This window comes from Gorilla gorilla, chromosome 7 (genome assembly GCF_029281585.2).
Source record: "Gorilla gorilla gorilla isolate KB3781 chromosome 7, NHGRI_mGorGor1-v2.1_pri, whole genome shotgun sequence".
NCBI lineage: Eukaryota > Metazoa > Chordata > Mammalia > Primates > Hominidae > Gorilla > Gorilla gorilla.
In genome coordinates, this window is record NC_073231.2 from 81,992,771 (window position 1) to 82,010,079 (window position 17,309).

General features: G+C 33.5%; 1 protein-coding gene across 3 annotated transcripts in view; it reads left to right on the forward strand.

The window, feature by feature from the left end:
- LOC101129912 (A disintegrin and metallopeptidase domain 3-like) overlaps positions 1-17,309 on the forward strand; it is a 71,648-nt gene continuing 54,339 nt past the window's right edge. For all 3 annotated transcript variants that reach the window (XM_019032940.4, XM_063709323.1, XM_063709324.1), the window contains exons 1-5: positions 1-38; positions 8,138-8,193; positions 9,655-9,733; positions 16,405-16,482; positions 16,760-16,937. In XM_019032940.4, coding sequence (XP_018888485.3) covers positions 13-38; positions 8,138-8,193; positions 9,655-9,733; positions 16,405-16,482; positions 16,760-16,937 — 417 coding nt within the window. In that variant the 5' untranslated portion in view covers positions 1-12. The remainder of the gene's footprint in view (positions 39-8,137; positions 8,194-9,654; positions 9,734-16,404; positions 16,483-16,759; positions 16,938-17,309) is intronic.

The following is a 17,309-nucleotide window of genomic DNA, read 5'->3' on the forward strand; positions in this document are numbered from 1 at the left end:
AGACAAACACCAATGATGGCGATGTTTCAGAAACGCATGTAATTAAGAGATCACCTTTTAAAATTATGGTGTTTTGTTTTTTCTGGACTACATGGCCCCAATCAATTCATACATATCCCTTTGTGAAATTTTGTTTGTGTTCTAATTTACCGTGCTAAGGAGTCATTTGGTCTGAATGACAGCAAGAGTTTGATATTTTTTTCATTTCTCAATATATGAATGTTAGATAACTGTTTTAAAACAGAGATTCAGAAAAAGAATCCCCAAATTCCTATAACACAAAGCAACCATATTCAGTCTACTGGGTTCTTTTAGCAAATATGTACATTTAAGTCTGTGTTATTATATAGTTGAGGTCATACTAATATTTACCAAGCAACATGTTTTTAACATGATAATATATAAAGACTATCTTCATGCCTATACATGTATATATAAATCCTTTGTAAAATGAAAATAATGTCATCTTTCATCTGATTAGAATAGGAAAGTATGTATGTTGTAAAATTAAATTGAGGTAATACAGAGAATGCTGAATACAGTGAATGTCCACACCAGTCTCTAAAAATAATAAATTTATACTAAATGAATATTTAAACACACATGCACCTGCACACATATATTTTTAACGATTATATATGACTGCAATTGACTTTTTCATTTATTTATAAATATTGGATTTACTTTTATGGTAATTAATATGGCTCTGTCATTTTTATGACTTCATGATATGTCATATGGATGTAACATTTATCAAATTTTCAACTCATAGATAGTTTCATAAAATTTCTTTGAGAGTTGTTTATGTAGATCAATGGGAAAGCCATTACAATTTTTTGTAAACATTGCAGAATATCTTCCAGAAAAGTTGCATTACATTTGACTCTCATTAACAAACAATAATGATATATATCTTTTTGAACTGTCACTAGGCTTTGTTCAATTTTCTCATTTCCACTAACACACACAAACACACACACGCACACACCACTGTGAGAGATAAGCATTATTTTTTGATGATGAAATATTCAGCTCACTAGGAACATTTAACAGTTCTGAAGTTGTATAAATTTAATAAAATGCATTCAGCACCTAGAAAGTGAAAATTCATAGCTCTAGAGGAAGAAATTGTCAAATCCATTTCCATAGCGAGATCTTAAAATGTTTTCCTCAAATGTTGGTTGACAAATCATTAAAAAATTCATAAAGATAAAGAAAATTTGAACACCAAAAATATTTTTATCCAGTGGATATATATAGAACATGAACCCAGTGAAGTGAATATATTGTTTTCTCCAGTTCTGATATGTCTTAGGACTCACTAGACTCTACAGTTTATTACACATGAATCCAAGAAACATTCACTGTGAGCTCCTTGTTTAGAAACACAATCTCTATGTTCCTAAAGCATACTGAGTCTACCAACAAGAACTACAGGAGAAATTTTGGCTTTTGGAGAAGTCAGCTGAAATCTTTCAGTGACTCTTTAAATAGTCAAGCAGGGCTTGTCAAAATAATTAGGCAAACACTGAGGAGGCTTCCTTGGCCAGGGACATTTTGAGCTCTGAAAGCGCATTATAAGTATCACTGCCTTTGTTTTGGACAAGAATCTGAAATATCCAGATGTGTAGGGATCCCCAGATCTAAAGATAGAGCTTTTCCAATCCAGCTGTAATTTAGCTTTATGCCACTGTAAGTAATGTATATTCTTCTGAAGAATATATAGAACAGTCAACAAAATTGATGATAGTAAAGAAAGAAAATTAAAAATCAAATACTGGTAGTATAAAACTAGTTATATGGTAACAATCAATTAGAATAAAACTTAACAAGGAACTCAAAAATGCATTTAGAAATTTGTAGATGTACTTCTATATATTTCACAGGGTGAAGAACAAATAAGTGATAATGGATATTACTCTATACATGATGGACAAGATAAATGAATTACATACAGAAATTTGACATGCACTTGAAAAGTGCATAGGAATATAACTAAAAATATATAAATAACCAATATTTTACCTGACGAACCTGTCATTCAGAAATGAGGGATAAAAAATATCCTGTACAAACAAAGGCTGAGGAAGTTTATTACCACTAGGCTTGCCTAATAAGAAATGCTAAAAGGAGTTTTTTAAGCTAAAATGAAAGGAGGATAAATTATAAAAGGAGCACATATGAAAGTGTAATACCCACTGGTAAAGGTAAATATAAGTCAATTTCAAAATACTATAATACTGTATTAGTGGTGTATGAATCACTTATAACTCTAACATAAAGGTTAAAAGTCAAAAGTGTTAAAATAACTATCACTACCATAGTTTGTTAATGAATACAAAATATAAAAAGATGAAAAATTTGACATAGATAACATAAAATTATGTGTATGTGTAGAAGTAATATTGCATAGTTTTTGTATGTGATTGAAGTTAAATTTCTAGTATCTTAAAATAACCTGATATAACTATATGTTTATGTAAGCCTCATGGTAAACCATGAAGCAAAAATCTATAGTAAATAAACAAAAATTAAAGAGAAAATAATCAAGAGATATCACTGCAGGATAACATCAAATCACAGAGGAACACAGCAAGAGAGGAAAAATGCACAAAACAACATATAAAACAGCCAGAAAACAATGATCAAAATGGCAATAGTAAGTCTTCATGTCAATAATTACTCTAAATGTAAATGGACTATAAACTCTCCATTCAAAAGACATAGAGTGGCTGAATGGGTTTAAAGTATCCAAAGATATGCTGCCTGAGAGAGACACACTTCTGCTTTAAGAACACGCAGGGGCTGAAAGTGAAGGGATAGAAAAGGATATTGCATGGAAATCAAAATCCAAAGAGAAAAGGAATTTCTACGCTTTTATGAGACAAAAATAGAATTTAAGTCAAAAACCATAGCAAAAGGCAAAAAAGTCATAATGTAATCATAAAGGGGCCAGTTAATCAAGAATATACAACAATTTAAAGTGTATATGCACCCAGCACAGAGCCCCCTAAATGTATAAAGCAAATTTAAACAGAATTGAAATGAGAAATAATATTAACAGAGGACTTCAATACCCCAGTTTCAACCATGGATAGATGTATACAGCAGAAAATGAATAAGGCACATTTAGACTTAAACTGCACTTTAGACCAAATGGACCTAAAAGACCTCTATAAAACATTCCATCAAATAGAAACAGGGAAAAATAGAAAACTCCGAAATAAGTGGAAATTAAACAACACCTTCTTAAACAACCAATTCGTCTAAGAAAACAAAGGGTAAAAAAGAAAAGAGTAGGATAACCATAGAATACAGTAACAAAACTAAGAGTTATATTTTTAAAAATATAAATAAAATTAATAAACCTTTAACAATATTAGGAAAAGCAGAGGGCTCAAATATGCAATACCTGAGACATAACAATTGACATCACCAAGTAAAAGCATCATGCTATGAACAATTTTATGCCAACAAACTGCATAACCTGGAAGAAATGGACAGCATCCTAGAAACAATCTACGAAGAGTGAATAATGAAAAACAGAAAATCTGAGGAGATCAGTAACAAGTAAGACTGAATCAATAATCAAAAATCTCCTGCAAAGAAAAGTCCAGGACCAGATGACTTCACTGGTGATTTCTACCAAATATTTTTTTTTTAGAAAGAGTAAATAACAATTATTCTCAGAGTTTTCCAAAAAATGGAAGAGGAAGGAGCACTTCCAAACTTATTTCATGAAGCCAGTATTACAATATTACTCTAATACCAAAGTTGGATTGAGATACTCCAAAATAAAAACATGAGCCAATATCCCTGGTCAAAGATGCAAATATCCTCAATAGAATACTACCAAATTCAACAGCACAATAAAAGGACTGTATGTCATGATCAACTGGGATTTATTCCTGGGATTCAAGGATTGTTAAACATATGCAAATGAGTACATGTATATGCCACATTAACAGAATAAAGGATAAAAATCATATAATCATCTCAATAGATAAAGAAAATGCTTTAGACAAAATCCAGCATTCTTTTATGATAAAAATTCTCAACTAATTGGGTATAGAAAGAATTTACTTCAAAATAATACAGGCCATAAATGATAGGCCTACATCTAACATCATACTCAATATGGAAAAGCTGAAAGCTTTTCCTCTAATATCATGAAAACTACACTGGTGCCCAGTCTCACCACTACTGTTAAACATTGAACTTCATCTTAAAAAAAAAAAAATTACCTGCTTATAACGAAGGCCAAGTGGACCACTCCCAAAGACAACTTGGAAGTGCGTCCCCAACAGCAGTCCTCACTTCAACTCAGTCTTTAAAATTGTATTTTGTGCCTCAGTTTCTTCCTGTAGGTCTTTTGACCCCTCCTGGCCGGGGGCACTCAGTGTAGGCCCAGTGGAAGCCGGAATTCACATCCTCACCCAGGGGCCCACGAAGCCCCCCTTGCAAAACCCTCTCAAGGCTGGGCTAGGCCACATTTTTGTGCATTCCCACGGTCCATCCCCTGTGCATTTCCACCAGGAGACTGGGTTATTGTAATCTCCAATATCCTTGTCTGCCACCCACACTGCACCTAGCGGGGCTGTGCCTTGCTCACTCTGCTATCTCCAGTACCCACTGCTTAGGGGGCCTTTGTGAGCATGTTCTGAAGCAAGAAAGGGAAGGTGGAGGGAGAACAGCCTGAAAATGGTAAAGAGATCAGGCTGGGCACAGTGGCCATGCCTCTAATCCCAGCAATTTGGGAGACCAATGTGGGCAGATCACTTGAGGTCAGGAGTTTGAGACCAGCCTGGCCAACATGATGAAACCCCATCTCTGCTTAAAAAAAAAAAAATAGCTGGGTGTGGTGGCATGCACCTGTAATCTCAGCTACTCAGGAGATTGAGGCAGGAAAATCCCTTGAACCCCAGAGGCGGGGTTGCAGTGAGGCAAGGTAGCACCCTTGCACTCCAGCCTGGGCAACAGAGTGAGACTTTGTCTCAATAAAAGAAATAAATAAAATAAAATAAGTGTATATGTGGCTTCATTTCTTACATAACACCCCACATTTATTCAAAGAAATCTGAGAACTGCCAATGCCTTGCTCTCAGGAAACAAGCACAGGAAAACTAAATTGTTGCATGCTGTCAGTGGTGGAGTGTGCAAGTGACAGGAGATGTGGTGCTTCCAGTGAAGAGGCCAAGGGATGGGGACACTTGGAAAATCCCAAGCCAGGCCTGAGCTGCCAACTACAGCCAAATGGAGTATTGCCTTCTCCAAACACAGATGGGACTTGGATGGCAGCCACTGGTCTTAAGCAGGGAAGACCTAAGTCACCTTAAGTGTCCTGTGAGAGACCACAGTCTTTGCCAAGAGAGAGGAAGTGCCCGTGCAGGCCCTGACGTAAAGCCCCTAGGTTAGGAAGTCCTTCTGACCTTCTTTTCTTGGATAGCCCTTCCCCTACAATTAGATGAGAGAAACTTGCCTCTTTGCGAGATAAGACTAACATTATCTTTGGACTTCACCATGGGTGGAAGTTGCACCAGAAGGGTTATTCAGGAAGATAAAATAAAATGCCTCCAAGTGAAATTGTCTATTATCAGATGACATGATCTTACACATAGAAAATCCTAAACATTCTACATGAAGAAAAGGTTAGAACGAAGATATGAATTCAGTAAAGTTGCAGTATCCAAAAACCAACATAAAACAGATCAGCTGTATTTCCACATACTAACAGTAAACTAGCTGAGGAATAAATTTTTTAAAAAATTTATAATACCACCAAAAAGAATAAAATATTTAGCAATAAATTTAACTATGGTAGTGAGAGATTTGTACACTGAAAACTACAAACTATAAATTGATAAGAAAAATGGAAAAAGACAGAAACAAATGGAAAGATATCCCTTACTCATGGATTGGAAGAATTAATATTGCTAAAATGTGCATATTACCCAAAGCAGCCTCCAGATTCAATGCAATGATGCAATGCCCATTGACATTCCGATGGCATTTTTCACAGAAACAAAAAAAACAAAACTAAAATTCTCATGAAACCACAAAAGACTCAAAATAGTTAAAACAATTCTGAGTAAAAAACCCTGATGCACCATCTCACTTCTTCATTTCCAATTATATTACAATGAAATCACTACCTCATAAAGATATTTGCACTCTTATGTTCATTGGAACATTATTCACAACAGTCAAGATATGAAAATAACCAAAATGTCCATATACAGCTGAATGGATAAATTGTGTTATGTATATATTTATATATGAAATAGAATGTTATTCTGTCTTAAAAAAGAAGTAGACTCTACCACTGTGATGACATGAAATAAGGTAAAGGACATTATGCTATGTGACATAAGCTAGACACAGAATGAAAAATTCTGCCTGATCTTACCTATATGTGGAATTTCAAAAATTTTCATATATAGAAGCTTGGAGTAAACAATGGTTACCAGGGACTCAATGTGAGGAGGAGAGTGCAGGGGCAAATGTGAAAATATAGGTAAAAAGGTACAGAGTTGTAGTTACATAGGATGAAAACATCTAAGAAATCTAATGTACAAGAGAAGAACTGCAGTTAACAATATGATGTTTTATACTGGTAATTTGCCAATAAGTAGATTTTAGGTACTCTTACCACCAAAACAACAACAAGGAAAATATAAAAGAAAGTAACTATATTAGAATGATGTATATTTTAATTTGCTTGACTGCAAAAACCACTTATCTATTTCTATATCAAGATAAGACTATCAAAAACTTATGTTGTATACTTTAAATATATACAATATATTAAAAGTAAATTATATATCTATCATAATCAAAAGAGTATGGCATTAATCTCTGGGTATATGGATAAAGAAAATGTAGATTGATAGATGATCAATCAATTGATCGATAAATAGACAAATAATGGAAAGTATTCAGTTTTTAAAAAGAAGGAAATCCTGCCATCCATCATTTGTAACAACCTGGTTGTACCTGGAGGACATTATGCTAAGTGAAATAAGCCAGACACACAAATACTGCATTATCTCACTTATATGTAGTATCTTAAAAAAAGGTCAAACATATAGTAACAGAAATTAGATGGTAGTCACCAGGGGCTGGAAGTGTGGATGAAAAGAGAAGATATTGGTCAAATATGTTTAAAATTTATTAATTTCTTATATAATCTTATAACTTTGAGTTATAAGATTAATAAATTCAGAAGATCTAATGCACATCATGGTCACTATAGTTAATAATAATGTTTTGTTTACTTAAAATTTGCTAAGAATAGATCTCAAATGTCTCACCACAAATGATAAAATGATAACTATGTGAGGTGATGGATATAGTAATTTGATTGTTTTAATCATTTCACAATGTATATATATGTTAAAACATCATATACATCTTATATACACTTTAAATAAATACAAAACTTGTTTTTCAGTCGTAGCTCAATAAAGTTGAAAAAAATAAAATTGCCTTAAACCGTTCTGGAAATGAAAGGGACTTTTATTATTGATACAAATATCAATTTATCATGAAGATATCACCACATTTAATCTTTTTGGAACACCATGCTAAATCTGTCTGAAACAAGAAACCTCCATTAAATGGAGGGGCTTCTAATTAAATGTGGGCTGTCCGAGAAAGTTGTGACTTTGTATAAGATGACTCTTTTGAGCTAAGGCAATAGCCAAAGTGGGTAAGGAGATGAGGATTGCCTGTGGGTAGTACCTCTGGTAGCTGGGCAACAATTATTTCATTCTTAACTGGGAACCTGTGCTGCATTATTTTATTTTCAATTTATTTGTGCTGAGAGCTGCAAAACAGAACAAAGATAACAAAATTCAAGTTTCTTCAACTGTTTCTCAGCATTTCTAAATATAATCCCCATTTTGACTTCAAATCTCATAATAATACATGCTAATGATTAATGATCTGAGTTTTGAAATTTAGACTCCTTGTGTTCATTTAAATTACAATTAATTCTGTTATACATTCCAATTTTGATACATGCAGGATATAACCTACATTCATGTGAATGAATATATGTTTCAAGGAACTGCAACGTTTAACTTTTAAGAAGTTAGAATCTCTACCAATTACTTTCTCTCTGAATATTTTGCTACAGGCCACTTATTCCATCAAAATTGAGGGGAAACCATACACTTTCCTGCTTGAAAAACAGTAAGTTACCATTTTTTTCATTCATTATTTTTAGTGTCTTAAATTTTTACAATCACTACCCTAAATTGAGCTTAAATAAGAGACTGAATATTAGATTTATTTAACATTGTATATCTTCTCTGTGATTCATTTAAGTGATCAATTTCAGGTTGTCATTTTGAGACTGTTTCAGGGAGGGGCTATGCCTTTTCCTAGGTTCCAGAAGGAAGGCAGGATGGAGCCGAATCTTTAGTAAACTTGCGAAGGACACTCATTGCTGTTTTATGACACTAAGAATTTTGGGGTTGTTTTTACCAGAGTATAACACCATGAAAACTAATGTAAATATATAAAATCTATTGTTACTTGTTAACAAATACTAACTAAGGTATATGAGCCATAAAATTACAGTTGAATCTAAAAGAAAACCCTTTTTGAAATCTGGCAGACCTACTTATTACTGTACATAAATCTGTGTTTGTCAGTGATTTTATTTATTTATTTTTTTTTGAGACAGAGTCTCACTCTGTCACCAAGCTGGAGTGCAGTGGCATGATCTTGGCTTACTGCAACATCCACCTCCTGGGTTTAAGTGATTCTCCTGCCTCAGCCTCCCAAGTAGCTGGGATTACAGGCACGCGCACCACTCCCAGATAATTTTTGTATTTTTAGTAGAGTCGGGGTTTCACCATGTTGGCCAGGTGATCTCTAGACCTCGTGATCTGCCTGCCTCTAGACCTCAATCTCTAGACCTCGTGATCTGCCTGCCTCGGTCTCCCAAAATGCTAGGATTACAGGCATGAGCCACTGCACCCGGCCATTTTATTTTATTTTATTTTATTTTATTTATTTTATTTTATTTTATTTTATTTTTTATTTTTTTATTTTTTTATTTCATTGCATTTCATTTCATTATTTTATTTTATTTTATTTTATTTTATTTTATTTTTGAGACAGGGTCTTACTCAGTCACCTAGGCTGGAGTGCAGTGGTGCAATCATAACTCACTGCAGCCTAGATTTCTTGAGCTCAAGCCATCCTCTCACCTTGGCTTCCCAAATAGCTAAGACTACAGGCACATGCCACCATGACCCACCAATTTATTTTTATTTTTATTTTTAGTAGAGATGAGGGGTCTCCATATGTTGCCCCAGCTGGACTTGAACTACTGAGCTCAAGCAATCCTCCAGGTTTGGCCTTCCAAAGTGCTGGGATAACAGGTGTGAGCCACTGCACCTGGCCCTAGATGATTATTTTTAAATTCATTAAAGCATCCACACGTTTTTCTGATTATACTGGTTATTATTCTTTCTTACATTCACAATATGCTATCAAAAAGCAGCAAGTTAATATAGAGATAAGTCCATTTCATTTTTAGATATTTGTATTGAAAGTAAATTTTGTTTAATTTTATTGTTCTGGAAGTTATTTTTTAATTAATGATATAATTACAATGAAGTGTCATTATTTTGATTGAATTAGGTCATTTTTACACCCACATTTCCTGGTGTATTTATACAACGAATCAGGAACATTGTATGCAGATTCTTCATTTTCAAAGGTAAGTTTTGGTTTCTGCCAAGTAAATTTACATTTTTTATGTGGTTAAGGTGCCATTGTTGAGGAAGAAATGAATGCTTTATGGCCCACATAATTATTGAGAAAACAGATTACAAAATTAAATATAATGTGGCAATTACTATGAAAGCATATTGAATAGAACAACTACTTTTTTGAAAATTGGGAACTTAGGAATCATTTCTCCAAAAAGGACATTTAAAGTATGTATGTCTGAAAGTATTAGGAGTTTTAGGGGAAAAAAGGTGTCTGAAGGAGCTAAGATACACTGAGAAGTTTCAACTGATATATGAGAGGGCCTGGGCAGTGGAGAAAATCGTAGACATTACCGTACAGAAAGACTCCAGGGAACTGGTGAGAGTGAGAATGCGAGAAAGTAGACAGTGTACCAAACCTTAATAGGTCCACATGTGAAACCGCAGAATTTGAGTTATATCAGAAAAGCTTTTTTCTTTTCTTTTTCTTTTCTTTTTTTTTTTTTTTTTTTTTTTTGAGATGAGGGTTCATTCTGTCACCCCAGTGCAATCTTGGCTCACTGCAGCCTCTGCCTCCCAGACTCAGGTGATCCTCCCACCTCAGCCTCCCAAGTAGCTGGGACTGTAGGTACCAACACCACACCCAGATAATTTTTGTATTTTTAGTGGAGTCGGGGTTTCACCATGTTCCCCAGGCTGGTCTCGAGCTCCTGGGCTCAAGTAATCTGCCTGCCTTGGCCTCCTAAAGTGCTGGGATTACAGGCTGAAAGACATTAAAGAGTCAAGAAAGGTTTGAAATTATGTGAGAAAATTCACTTTACCCTGTTAAGATATTTATTACACCCTGTAAGGTATTTATTACTCTGTAAGACATTTATTCACGTGACTGGGAGGAAGTGAAAGGCAATGACTGGTCACACTCTATTGCTATATTGGAACTGAGAGATGATGAAATCTACAGTATGGTAACTGGTAAAGGATTTTCCCTCCCTACCAAATTACAATTAGAAGTCAGAAAAAGAAAAATACATGAGGCACCTGTTTTGAGATATGTGACAATAGGCCCATTAGGAATTTTGTACCTGAGAGAATGTAAGCACAGGAGGTGAATTTCATGTTTAAGTTTGCCCCCTACTGTAGATAGTCTGGACCATAACATCCAGACGTGGAACCAAGCAGAAATCTGAGAGTTTGGAGTTTAAGGTTGCTGATTACTGTTGATTTTAAAGTTTTCTATATTTTGAATATGACCTTTGTCAAACATGTGCATTGCAAATATTTTGGCCCTGTCTGTGATTTGTCTTACTTTTCTTTTCTTTTTTTTTTTTTTTTTTTTTGATATGGAGTCTTGCTCTGTCGCCCAGGCTGGAGGGCAGTGGGGCGATCTCGGCTCACTGCAAGCTCCGCCTCCCAGGTTCACGTCATTCCGCCATTCTCCTGCCTCAGCCTCCTGAGTAGCTTGGGACTACAAGCGCCCGCCACCACGCCCAGCTAATTTTTTGTATTTTTAGTAGAGACGGGGTTTCACCGTGTTAGCCAGGATGGTCTCGATCTCCTGACCTCATGTTCCACCCACCTCGGCCTCCCAAAGTGCTGGGATTACAGGCGTAAGCCACCAAGCCCGGCCGATTTGTCTTACTTTTCAAATGGTCTGCCACTGATCAAAAAGTTTTATTTTTGATGAAGACTAATTTATCAACAATTTCTTGTTGTGATTGGTTGTTTTCATGTCAAACCTACGGACGCTACATAGCAGTAGTTTCTGAAGACTTTCTGGGTTTTTTTTTAAGTTTATACTTTACATTTAATTCTTTATCTATTTTGAGGTAATTTTGTATAAGGTGTGGAATTTGGATCAAAGTTCAGACTTTTGACTAGATGTATATTAGTTACAACACTATATTTTTAAAAGGCTATATTTCTGCTTTGAATCGCTCTTTTAACTACTTTGTCAAAAAAAATCCATGGATCTAGTGTGGATATATTTCTGGGTTGTTAACTACAGTGGTTTTTCCCACTTTATTATTATTTTTTAAACTTTTTAAGCTATTCTATTCTAGATATTTTGCTTTTTCATGTAAGATTTAGATAAAGCTACTCCATGTGCAAATAAAAAAAAACTTGCTAGGATTGTGATAGAAATTGTGTTAAATCTGTAGATCAATTTGGGGAGAACTGATGTCTTCACTATGTTAACTTTTCCAATCCAAAAACACAGTAAGTCTCTCTATTTATTTGGTCTTTTACGTATATCTTTCACTAGTGTTTTTGTTATTTCAGCTTTCAGATCCTATACATTTTTTAGGTTTATACGTAAGTATTTCATTTTATTGGAAAAATTGTAAATGATATTGTGTTTTAATTTTAGTTTCCACATGTATATTGTTCTTTTCTAGTGATGCAATTCATTTTTCAGGTTTCATCTACTATTCTACAATCTTGCTAAATTCACATATTAGTTCTAGAAGGGCTTTTTAATAGATGCCTTGAGACTTCCTACATAGACACGTCTTTAACAAATATAGACAATTTTCCTTCTTCATTTTCAACCAGTATGTAAGTCTGCTTTTCATTTCTTTGCTTTGCCTCAGTGTAATTTGCTAAAATGTCCAGGACCATGTTGAATAACCGTAGTGAGGGCATTCTTCGATTATTCCCAATTTCATGGAAAACATATTCAGTCTTTCGTTGTGAAAAAATAATTTTGGCTTTAGGTTTTTTTATAGTCTCTGTATTAAGTTGAGAAAATTCTCCTCTATTTCTAGCCTGCTAAAAGTTTATTTTGTTCTTTTTGTTCATTAATGGCTATTTAGTCACAGAAAATGCTTTTTCTACATCAGTTGATAGGATTACAAGTTTTTCTTTTCTTTTTTGGCCTTTTGGCATGTTGGATCGAATTGATTTATTTTTAAATCTTGAAATAGTTTTGCATACCTAAAAAATTACAACCAAGTCCTGACATGTATAATTATAATTCTTTTTACACATGACTTATTATCTTGAGGTTTCTCTCCTCAGTATTCATGAGAGATACTGATCTGCAAGTTTTGTTTTGTACTGGCTTTGTTTGATTTTTTTATTAGGTTCATAATAATGTATGTATAAGGTCCTATAAAGGAAGCTGAGATTTGCTTTTTCTGCATCTATTAATTTCATCCTGTAAATTGTATTATTTATTATATAATATGGTGTACCATATTAATTGATTTTCTTATGTTGAACCACTGTTATATTCCAGAGATAAATCCCACCTTGTCATGGTGTAGGACACTTTTAATATGCTGTTGAGTTCAGATGTTTTTGAGATTTTTTTCCATCTATGTGCATCAGGGATATTGGCTTGTCTGTTTTCTTTTCCTGTAATGATTTATGTGGCTGTGGTGTCTGGCCTCATAGAGTAAGTTTGGAAGTGTTTCCTCTTTCAGTTTTTTGCAAGAGTTTAAGAATGGTTGTTCTGGCATTAATTATTCTTTAAATATTTGATAGAGTTCAACAGTAAAGTTCTCTGATCCTGCTCTTTTCTTTGTTGGTAGGTTTTGATTACTGATCTAATCTTCATTCTAGTTGTGAGTCCTTTTAAATTTTCTACTTCGTTATGATTCAATCTTGGCAGTTTGTATGTTTCTAGAAATTTATCAATTTCTTTTGGATTATCCAGTTTGCTGACAGAAAATTGTTCATACTAGTCTCTTACATGATCTTTTTCTGTTTCTGCGGCATTAGTTGTAATGTCTCTGTTTTATTTCTGATTTTATTTATTCACATCCTTTCTATTTTCTTAGCATAGCCAAGTTTGTCAATTTTGTTTCAAAAAATGAACTTCTTTGTTTCTATATTGGTTTTTCTATTTTTATTTTGTTTATTTCTGTTCTAATCTTTGTTTTTTAAATTTTCTCTGCTAATTTGGGACTTAGTTTTATCGTGTTTTTCTAGTTTCTTCAGGTAAACATATTTGAGATATGTCTTTTTTTAATGTAGGCATACATTGCTACGAACTTTTCTCGTAGTATTGCTTTTCCTGCATCCGTTTGTTTTAATATTTTTTGTTTACTTTTATTTTTATGCTTTCACTTATTTCAATGTATTTTCTAATTTCTGTTTTGATGTTTTTCTTTCAGCCAATAGTTATTCAATAGTGTGTTAATTTCAATATATGTTAATATTTTAGTTTGCCTTATACTATTTATTTTTAGCTTCATTCTATTGCGTTCAGAAAAGATGCTTGTTATGATTTCAATCTTTTTAAAATTTTTAGATTTGTTTTTTAACCTAATATGTGATCTGTCTGGAAAAGATCCAAGTGTACTTTAGAAGAAAGTATATTCTTCCGCTGTTCAATGAAATCCTTTATATGTTTGTTAGAACTATTTGGTTTATAGTAATATTCAAATCTTCTGTTTTCTTATTAATCTTCTCTTTGGATGTTCTATTCATTATTTAAAATAAGGTATTAAAGTCTCGTATTATTATAGTATTGGTGTCTATTTCTTCCTTCAGATTTATTTATTTATATGTTCTAATATTGAGTGTGCACATATTTATAAGTAATCTATCTTCTTCAGATATTGCCCCTTTTATTATTATAAAATGTCATTTTTTCTCTTATGATGATTTATGTGTCAAAATCTATTTTCTTTGATATAAGTATACAAATCTCTGCCCCTTTTGCTTACCATTTGCATGGAATTTATTTTTCCATCTCTTTACCTTCATCCTATATGTGTGCTTAAGTCTCAAGTGAGTTTCTTATAGATTTTATAAGAAATCCATAATGATTTGTATAGCATTCTTTTTGGCTTTTTTTTTTCTTTCAGCACTTTAAAAAAATATTTCATCCCACTCTCTTGTGGCCAGCAAGGTTTCTCCTTAAAAAAAAAAAAAAGTCTGCTCATAGTCCTATGAGCTTCTTTTGTATGCAACAAGTTGCTATTCTTTTGTAGTTTACAAAATTCTCTTTGTTTTTGATCTTTTAATGTTTGATTAAAATAGGTCTAGGTGTGGATATCTTTGGGTTTCCTGGCAAGAGAGTGATCCAAGTCTCTCTACCAGCTTTAGTGAGTCTAGTTTTGCATCCTCCCAGCGTATATGTCTCTATATTAGTTTCTGATTACTCACAAAGGTAATTTTTCCATATAATGTTGCTGAATTGGTATGCTTGTGGGAGAAGAAGCATCCTGGGATTCCTATTTCACAATCTGGCTGACCAAAATTTCAGTACTAATATTTTAAATATTATTTAAACCCCATTTTTTTCTTTTTAAGGTATAAATTATAGATCTTCTGCTATTGTTTTACAAGTTTTTGAGACATCATATATTTTTCAGCCACTTGTCCTCTATTTTGCAGGTTGGGTATATGTGATTGCATTCTCCTTAAACCTGGTGATCCTATCCACTGTCATCTGTACTCCAGACTATAGAGCTTATTCAGTGTTTCACTTGTTTGTTTATTACATATTTCAGTTATAATATTTTCATTTGTTCCCTTTTTGGCTTCTATTTATTTCCTAAGATTTTCTGTTATTTCATTTATTTCAAGAGTATTTGTCATTATTCATTAATGCAATTTTTATTACTTCTTTCAAATATTTTTTGATATCCTATGACTTATCATGTCATCAGTTGATTTTCTTTTCTCATTCTTGTTGGGATATTCCTGGTCCTTGTTATAATGAATTATTTTGATTATATCCTTGACATTTAGTCAAGACTCTTGATCTTATTTTAATATTCTATTTTAGAAGACAGTCATTCAGTTTGAGCTTTGTTTTCTTGGAGTCCACTGTTCCAATAACATTTTTTTCTTTACAATATTATTGTGTTGTGTTTCATTGTTCTGGCTGCATTGGACCTTCTGCTGCCTCTTAAGCGTTTAAGCTAGAGGTGTAAATCGTACTTCCCTGGGCCAGGTAGTGTTTCCGGTTGAGGTGGGTAAGGAAAGATCCATAGGATGGAGAACATTTCTCCTGTCTTTTCTCTGCTACTAGATTTCAGTGTGCTTGATTCTATCTCTGCTGGTGACCCTGGTTGAAGATAGCTCCCATCTGAATGATCTTTTTCTACTTACAGTAGGGAGAAATGGGAAGTAACTCATGAGGATCATTTTCTCCTGCTGGGTGCACAGCCAGAAGCTATTGAGTCTGGATTACTCTCTATTGCTGGAGAGAGGTTGGGACCTGGATTGCCTTCTACCTCTTTGTGAGGGTCTTATAGATTCAGGTCCTGCTGGCACCACTGCAAGTGCAGGTGACTGCTGCTGTTGCTTGACATGGAGCAGGATATGGATTTCCCTGCCTGAGTTTGTTAGTCTTGATGGTGTGAGTGTAACAGGCACATTGCTGTAAATGTGTCTTTTGGTAGGATTGATTGGTCCACCTGGGCTCTGATAACTGCTACTAGGGGTAGATTTGGCCTGCCAGTGTCAGCAAGTGGGAATAGAGATTATGCCTCATTTTGAGAAAAAGTGTATGTTACTGATGAAAATGTTTAGGAGTTAATAACATAGCAGAAAAGAACTTAGAGAAAGAGATTATAGATTGATATGGAGATTCAATACCTGATAAATAATATTATGATAATGGTTAAATATGAATGCTTGACAATATATAGGAAGTAAAGATAAAAGCTAGGACTTTGTTTCCAAATCATTTATGAATATATCTTTCTACATTCCTTTTTAGGGTCATTGCTTTTACCAAGGATATGCTGCAGACATTCCAAAATCAGTTGTGGCACTTACGCACCTGTTCTGGACTCAGGTAATGGTGTATTCCAGATATGTACATTGAGATTTTATGTGAGCCTTTAATTTCCAGAAACTTCTTGAAGGGTAGAATAAATATAGAGGAATATAAACTTTATTTTCTTAAATACTTTTCTTTTTTACCTGTTCTTTTGATCTTTTTTTCTATTCTCTTTTTCTCTATCCCAGGTGGGCAAGCATAAAATGTATTCAGAAAAAAACTCTCACTAGCATAAAATGTATTCAAATTTATCAGTAACATTTTTATTCCTTTTTTGTATTTGAATATCCAGAGGATTACTGCAGTTAGATAATATCAGTTATGGTATTGAACCATTGGAATCTTCACCTACATATGAGCATGTAGTTTATCGAATTAAAAATGATGCTATTGGTCATTCCTCCTTTCAAGAAAATTATCCTGTGGCTCAATATATAGATCAGTCCTACAGGATTCTTGTCAAATCAGATGTGAGTATTCTCATTTATGAGTTCTTCATTGGTCTTACTGTTGATAAAGTTATTCACAGTGAAATTTTGAAATTTGACACATTTGGAGAACAAATTTAAACTGATATTTATTATATTAAAAAGTTCAGTTGTAGGACGTTTAAAACATGTATTTGTTTATTCAGATATTTAGAAAATGTAATCGTTATAAACACACATAATTCTAAAGCATCATGTTTCCTTAATTGTGGGGATTTTTATAGACATATAGTTATTTTTATATTGATTTTGCATCTTACTAATAAAATTATTACCAATTTGATCAAATTGCTTTATAAGTTTTTTTGCACATGCGTTTTATTTAAAAGTGTTATTTTGATAGAAAATGTAAAA